The 8,987-nt window shown below is 40.1% G+C and overlaps 1 protein-coding gene across 1 annotated transcript; it reads right to left on the minus strand.

The window, feature by feature from the left end:
* Positions 1-6,591: 6,591 nt before the first annotated feature.
* On the minus strand, positions 6,592-7,779 carry LOC140143779 (IgGFc-binding protein-like). The gene has a single exon (XM_072165592.1). It carries the CDS (start codon positions 7,777-7,779, stop codon positions 6,592-6,594), a length of 1,188 nt encoding a protein of 395 aa, XP_072021693.1.
* Positions 7,780-8,987: the final 1,208 nt, after the last annotated feature.

Below are 8,987 nucleotides of genomic sequence, written 5' to 3' on the forward strand. Positions count from 1 at the left end.
GTGTGGTGATGGCATTGTAGCCTTGTTTTTTAAGCTCATCACATAATGCGCTGGTAGGGCACAAGGAGAGAAGTCCGCGTTCTTCGCCCCAATTTAATGCCATTCTACTTTTGCCAGTACCGGGATATTTGCCAACAAGCAATAGCGGCGAGCCTTCATCCAATATACTCTTTGCTTCTTCATCATCATATTCATCATTCATATACAACTGTTTTTGTTTCGCAAATGCTCTTTCAGTGGGGGGATTATGACACTTATCATTATCCTTTGTGTCAAAATCAGGGAGTTTTCCATTTTGAAATCTAAGACTGCCAATATCATCATATTCGCTGCCGCGAAGGGGCTGTTTGAACCGGAAACCTGCCAAGCGTTTTACAGCTTCATCTTTTGACAATGCTGTATAGATGCAATCTGTGTTAACACCAATAGCATTCTCTTCGCTAATCGCCCTTACAATCTTATGAAGCAATATCCTCATGCCATTCAATATCATATGCGCTACAGGCCTGTAGCCTTGGGACAGTACACGTTTCAACTGCTCAATTACAAGATACAAATTTGGGGCTAATTTCACTTTCATTTTGTTCATGCTATACAATTTTGCTTCTTCATCGTCCTGATATATTTGCCCCAATGCAGATTTATTGTATTTCCTACCGGCTAGGCCATATACCAAATTAGCAACGTATTTTTTATCACAGTCTTGCAAATCACTCTCATACATTTGCTTCAGGACATCAGCCGGATTTACACGAATAACCTTATGCGGCACAACTTGGCCCAGAATTTCAACATGGATGCCTTGCTCACGCGCATATTTCAATACTGAATACGGCACGAAATTTTCATTTTCTGGAAACAGGATGGGTCTGTCTTTTTCACACGTATTGCGAAGAACGCCATTTCGTGTGGGCTTGCGGGGTTGCGATGGTTCAATCCCTGAGGAAGCGCAGGTCGAACAGCACTAACCGGATTAAGCTTATCAAATTTAGAAAACACAGGAATCTTCTTGATGTCGTGCATTATAGAAGTATACGCTCTGGCGACATCAATGCCCAAATACTCAGTTCGACCTGCTAGCGCAAAGTTTAACATTTTACATAATGGCCCTCTACGGTACGTATCAAATAATCTCATTACATCATCACTATAATGTGAAATTCCAGCTTTGGGCAACACTTCTGCGGATAGTCTTTCAATCCACATCATAACTTTCGCATGTCTTTCTCGCGACCATTTCTTTCTATCATCAGGCTGTTCGCCCATAATGTCGCCATCAAGCGCACGTTTAACGCGAATTCGCACTACCTTTCTATTATCTAAGTGTTTCAACATAGAGAAGCCATCCACCTTCCCATTTCTGCATGTTATGTTACCTGGTTCGATGTCGTGTTTTTGCACCATTTCCTTGATGAAAACTTCGGGTTCCTCGCCCGTGATGATGACAATATAAGCTGGCTCATTGGCATTATCATTAATTTCAATGATTTCATCGAGACTATCAACACAATGAAATGTTTGGTCTTTTGTATGCTTAGGCCGTGGCCATTTATCCGATATGTCATTGGAGTTTCTTGGCATCGGCATTTCTGTTTCAACTGGCTTGTCTTTGAACCTATAGCGGAAGCTCTGCACGTTCTTGTTGACCACCCAAACATGCTCATTGTGCATCAAGATATCAAATTTGGCAAGATTAATGTTTTCATTTGGGCGTGGAGGGTCATATCGACATCTAACTTTACCATCAATATCTATTACCAACCCTGGAATACGCCATTTTTCCAGCCATATTTTTGCATCATTCCATGTCATAGACCACGGCTCATCTCCTTTAGGCATTGGGATATCGGGCTTCGCTAATTTCCACAATCCATCATAATTTAAATCGGGATGCGATGTAATACGTCGCGAAATGCACTTAACAGAAATGCACTTAACATACATCTATTGGGTCTGAAATCGGGCGAATCCCATAACTGCTTACAATCCGACCATTTTGTGTACACAATAGGATTTGGACCGCACGACACTGGCTTATTGGCCCAGTCGATTTTTATAAGCGGAGATTCATTCAGAGTAATCGATTCGATATCAATGCTTGGCTCTGCCGACCCTCTATGTTCTAGCCAGTCTAACATATCCATTTTGGTGAATAATTCTGCGATAGCGGGATTGCCATACTCAGTTGGGTCGCGGAGATCCGCTGTGAACCTTTCACGCTCAGACGGTGTGAGTATTGCGGTACCTCTCAACGTTTCAACGTATGAACTGTCATCGGGGCGGAATGTGGCATTAACAACAATTGTATACTTCCCCGCTTCTCGTATCGGTTCGTCCAAAATATAACGCTCTTTTTCCGGTGGTTGATGGGGCAGCTTAACATCATCAGAAAATTTTATTAGGTCTTCACTATGCGCATCCCGCAGATTGTTATTTAACACATTCATGAATGGGGCCTTGTACATTCTGCGCAAACTGTCTTTCTTGTAAAATGTACCGTTCTTCCTCATCAACGATTACCATTTATCATCATATATTACAAACAGTTTTTCGCCATCTAATTTAAACGGCAAAGTAAAGGACTTTTTCTTGTCAACTTCAAAGAATTCCTTGAATTTGTCTATCACTTGATTCAACGTCATATATATGACTGGGATTTTTTGTGTTCAAATAACTAAAATTTATCACAGAGTTAATCTAAGTGCTCATATTATTTTCCGCTTTCACATAGACACTGTTGTGAGAAATGCTATCTAACTATTATGTCTTGGCTAAAACAAATATGAAAGTGATAAGAGCCAGCTCTGTGATGCATACATCTCTCATTATAACACACATCATCATTGGTTTCACTTGCATCATCTTGTGTTGTACGTTGCTGCGACAGAGAGCTCGACACGTCACATATAATTTAGATTTCAACCAACAAATATGGCATTTCAATGGTCTGTTCGTGATAATACACTGTTAAATGCTCATCTTGAGTATCATCAGAATATGTGTGCTTATTTACACCAACTGCAAGAAGAAGGACCAGAATTATGTGAAGAGATGCCGAAGAAACCAAGAGGAAATATATTATCTCTACTAAATCCAGAAAACAGCCATCAACTAAGCTATCTGGAAAAGAGCTACACAAGTATTTGTTGGCAAACACGGTCGCCGGAGTTAGCAATTCACAACTGAAATGGGAACCAACTGACTTGAACAAAATCAAAGATACTTTAGTGCTTGGATATCAAGCGCTTCAACGAGCACACTCAAATACCTTTGCCACGGCTATCGATTATGGATATTTTCTGAATAAGGCGTTTGATTACTTTACATTATTAAAAGATACCGGGAAAATGGGGTCAGGCTTGACTTTCCTGCAATAGAAATGGGAGATATGCTGTATTACGTCACACAATATATGCTGTGTTACGTCACGCAAGGAGCATTGTGTTACGTATATATACTGTGTATAAGTGATAAGAGATGTGAACTTTGCACCACTTTTGTAAAGTGCTAATAGAAAATGAAAGATATGCTGTGTTACGTCACGCAATATATACTGTGTGATGTCATGCAAGGAATATTGTGTTACGTCACGCAAGGAACATTGTGTTACGTATATATACTGTAATAAGAGTAACTTTGCACCACTTCTGACGTCACGCAATATATACTGTGTGATGTCATGCAAGGAATATTGTGTTACGTCACACACGAAGTATTGTGTGCTATACATAAAAACACACATGTGAGTAATTAAAAATAAAAATCAGGCAGCAGCACCATGGCTGTCGAAAGATAACCAACTGTATGTGTTTATTTTGATTCCTTAATATCTGAATTTACTTGTTCATTCGGTCGCCCATTCTATGAGCAAATCAACAATGAATTCGTGGCAATTCTTTTCCGCTTCTCTAATCGCCCAGTCGTAATCATCTGCGCCCCATTCCTTACACAGGCAAACAATTGATACATGCCCGTTTTCGGCTACGCACGCCATTGCTGCGTCGACATCCCATGCCGCCCAATCTATGCACAAGCGAACAATTGATTCGTGTCCGTTTGCGGCTGCTCGGTCCATTGCCGCATTGAAATTGCCCGCGCCCCATTCTCTGCATAAACGCATAATGGGTTCATGTCCATTTATGGCTGCATACTCCATCGCTTCGTCAAAATTGTCCGCACCCCATTCTCTGCAAAAGCGAACAATTGATTCGTACCCGTATGTTGCGGCGCATGCCATCGCTTCATCAAAGTTGTTTGCGCCCCATTCTCTGCATAAGCGCATAATGGGTTCATGTCCATTTATGGCTGCATACTCCATCGCTTCGTCAAAATTGTCCGCACCCCATTCTCTGCATAAGCGAACAATTGATTCGTACCCGTATGTTGCGGCGCATGCGCGAACAATTGATACACTCGAATCAACCCACTTTGTAGCCGCTGCTCGCATATCACTATTGAGTTTGCCGGGGCTCCGTAGTGCGTGCAAAACAGCAGGGGATGCGCCGCCTTCGCATGCTTTGACAAACTCCATTGGCCCCTCCCAATGCACGCCTAGTACTTGTTGGAAATGGATTGGCATGTTCTCCGCTAATCTGTTTGCTACTACTTGCTTACCCGCGGGCAATTTCAGTGATTGCATTTTGTTAGTTGTCATTGTCGGTTGTATATGTATAGAATTTATTTGTTCAAATCGAAAAAGAATTGCCCGCTGTGCTTCCAGCTCAATCGGTGTGCTGTCGGCCTTCTTGGTGCTGATGTTATCGGCTTCCTCGGGCACACAGCTGATGGTAGAGGGCGAGGGCCCCAATCCGGAAATTCGGTGGCGCGGAATCTGAAAGCTGGCTGACAATTAATTATTTTTATTTTGAACAAATAAATTCATAGCATATACTCATGGCCGCCTTCTCACTCAATGACTTTGATACGCTACTACGCTCCAACGCTGAGACGCCAGAACGCCATCAACATAAGCGAACTCGAACAAGACAAACCATATATGATGACAGAGTGGCGCGAAATTACGTACACAGTCGACGGGAATGAACGCACCCAAGCAATCGGTACGCTAGATGATAACAGAGAAGTTTGGGTACCGAAATCAATGTTGCGTAAAATCGAGAATAAAGATGGCCCGTACATGTTTGTCTATCGCGGCAGGAAGAGCGACAAATGGAAAACTTATAACATTGATGTTGTGTGCGGCGATGTATTGCGCGCTAAGGGTATTGTGTAAGATGAAGAGTAGGATTACTCCCTAATAAGAATAAATCAATTAACTTGTGAAATAGCGACTCTTTTTTTTTACGGCTGGAATTGTTGGGTGGTGAAAATTTTCCCAATGAGTTGGGGCGGTGGGGGCTGATTTCATATACGTCGTCACTGGGGCAGGGGTCAATTTGGCGATTTCTAAGCCAAACGAAGGGCGAGGAACGAGCCCGAGTGAAGGATTTACGAAATCCCAAATTGACCCCTGCCCCAGTGACGACGAGGGTGTCCAAAAAAAAAAGGAGAACCTCCATTGTACACTCTTTTTCTCCTATTTCTGAAAAGTTGATCAAATATATAATTTAATAAATTCTTTAATCTTTAGCTTTAATAAACCAAAACAATTATTTCACTAGGCTCACAAATTTTCCAAATATGCCCTTTTAAAGAAAAAAAATACCTGTTTTTTACTCTGTCCACGGAGGACGTTTGGCTACTTCAAGATTGAAAAGGAGTACAGGTACCATGCATGAATATCAGACATATGTCAATGATAACTTTATAAAATAACTTTATTTAGAGAATGGCTTTACCGGTGGGCTTATGGGCTATGGATTTTATTAAGTGTCATTAATTTGTGGGTAAAATGGTTGTGGGATGGGACTTCTTTTGCTATACTTGCAATTACTTTTTTTCTTGGTTATTTATGCCTTTTTGTTTTATTATGTTTCTTACTTTCTTACTTTTTTGTTTTTTGCTTTCTTTTTATTTACAACATAAGTCATTTCTCTTTTAGGATAAAAGGTAGCCCTGAAAAGGGCTGTTTGGTTTGTCTTTGGTTCTTTCGAAGTGAGTTTACTATGCTGCTCTGCCCACTATCTGGTTGCCTCCTTGGCGAATACAGGTTTCAGCCCTGGTCCTCATTGCATCAATTCCGTTGCGTACCATCCTTGTGTACCGGATACTTGCGAATGCAGCAGTAATACGTTTGCGAAGACCTTGGATTTTGCCCAAAGGAATAAATCATGCAAGTGGTGTGAGGTCTGGTGATCTTGCAGGCCACTCCTCAGCATGACCAATCCCAACCACTCTGTTTGCTATCCGTTGACAGAGTGAAAAACGGATACTTTCCTTTCAAAGGGCATATCTTAAAAAATTGTGAGCCGATTGAAATAATTGTTTTGGTTTAAAAAAGCTAACGATTAAAAGTTTCTTTACATACCAAAATATATTTGATCAACTTTTCAGAAATAGGAGAAAAAGAGGGCGCAATGCCCTCCACACACTATACACACATCTTCACCCCACAATTAGTTGTACGCATATGTTTAGTGAAATAAAATGTTAAGTAAATGACATATAGTGTTCTTATAATATTTATCATGCTTATTTGCCTATGGCATAGGTGTCTAAAATCTTCGAGAATATCAGAGACATGACAATTGACTCACCTTCAGTGTGAAATTGGCATCTTGCTACAAATCCATATGATACTGAGGGGCCAAAGCCGTATACGAGAACTAGGAATGATGCCGATGGATGAGTAACTGAATGAAAACCAGAGTTAACTGAAGAACGAAGAATGCAAAACTCGCCATGAGATGACTGCAACCAATTAACATTATTCAGTGGCAGGCCATCTAGATTAAACAAGGTGATGCTGTCGCATCCTGGTGTTATTATTGAAATATAGTGTTGTAGTTGATCACGACCGAAGCTCGGGAATGTCACGTTGTTCGAGAACTTCTGAATTGATGGAATTACTACCATAAATGGGTCACCAAAGCCATCAGTGCTACTTCCCTTTGCGTATTGTACAACCATGACAGGTTTGTCTACCATTATTATTAATACTTCGTTCGATGTTACAACGTTACCTTCATAAATCTCTCCATTTGATAAAGAAATGCTTTCACCAGATAAGGACATGTGTGTTGTACCAGGTGATACACTTACCACGCGGTATATATAACCGCTAGTGCGTCCAAGGAAGGGGGACAGTATGTAGTGATGTCCTAATATGGTCAAAGGAGGGAGGTGTTCCATAAGATAATCACAACCGACTTCGTTGACTGGTACCTTGGCACATTGATGCCCTGACATTACTGACACCGGCTTGTCTGTATTTATGTACATACCAGTAACGTCCGTAAGATCTACACCGTCAGAAACGAATTGATAGGACTCATAACGCTGCAATGTCATCGATAATTCTCTCTGTCCTGTAATATACACCGTTGTGTTGTCTTCAATTGCTGTTACGACAAACTCCGAAAAGTGATTACGTGACCCGTGTGTGGCTGAATGATATCCTACAGCAATATAGTCTCCGCCCAATGCTATGGTTGGAAGAATGAACCACGCATCGGTAGAGCTTGCTGTACCAATTTCAAAATAATATCCGTGAACAGATACATTTTCAGTTGCGATGACAATAACTGTCTTTTTTGTTTCTTTGACGCTGGATGGATTTCTTATACCGGCTTCCCTAGGAAGGTAAATTGTGGCACCCTGATCTTGTGTTACATTTGTAACATGGATAAATCCAATACCAGGAACCGACACGGACACCATTACTGGATTCTTCATTTGAGTTGTGAGGAATACGCGCGGAGTTGCAGGAAAGGAACTGTACGGAAAGGTGAATACGAATTTCGTCCAGAGAGAATCGCCATTGCCGATAACGCCTGAAGAGTTCAAATAATAATAATAATAATAATAATAATAATAATAATAATAATAATAATAATAATAATAATAATAATAATAATAATTACAAAAAACTGTTGTAATTTTGCAAATACCAGGGGCAGCACTCAAATTAATATCATGGAGTTTTATTCGCTATAAATCAAAACTTTTACATAACCTGCCAAACGGGAAATCCAAGATTATTATTTTTTGTAACTGTGTAATAAATATAGCGCAATACTGGTCTTACACACATACATTCTAATTGATAAGCCCAGGTCTACACCCAAAACAATAGTATACCTGAAAGGTAGCGACGGAATGATTGACAGTTATTCTTATGGTCCAGAGGCAGTTTAAGGGATCATAATCTCTAATTAGCAAATTAACCACTCTGAAATATACAGTAGACCATGAAATCCAATCTGTGTTTGGTCACATGATATCAAGGCAAGGAGGAAAAAAGAAGCAGTTATTATGTTACAATATATTGACGGCACAGTGTCAACGTTTTAAGAATGTTATTACAACTTTGATACCCTTTATATACCCGTATTTAAAAAAATTCTGGCAACCTTTGTGTGCCAGTGATTTGAGTCTTATTGAGATAGAAATGGTCTAAAATGCTTGTCAAATATCTCAGGACGCTTACTGCGGGGTGATTTACTTAAATAAGCCCCCATTCCACCTAGATAATGTTGAAATATGTAATGTTGCTCATGTGTACACAACATTGACTGGTAGGGAAAGGGAAAGTTTGGGAGGTTAGAAAGTGTTTAGAAACTGGCATTTCAGTACTTTAAAAACAATATAGTAGGAGTGTTTTCCATAGGTGTCCCAACACATTTTGACGATGATTGTAATTGGACAAAAATAATATCAAAACGTCACCATTAATATTATTAATAATAACTATTATTAAATTATTATTATTTTTGTTCCTGCCCCCTTACCGTTATTAGTCGAAATAGAATAGTACTAGTACTGGTAAATCGCCCTTTACTCCAATATCACGTGTCATCAAATGCGATATGCCTGCATCGTGTACTTTCCAGCAAACACAAAAATGTTTTAAACCGTTTTTAACATGT

Source organism: Amphiura filiformis, unplaced genomic scaffold (genome assembly GCF_039555335.1).
Source record: "Amphiura filiformis unplaced genomic scaffold, Afil_fr2py scaffold_28, whole genome shotgun sequence".
NCBI lineage: Eukaryota > Metazoa > Echinodermata > Ophiuroidea > Amphilepidida > Amphiuridae > Amphiura > Amphiura filiformis.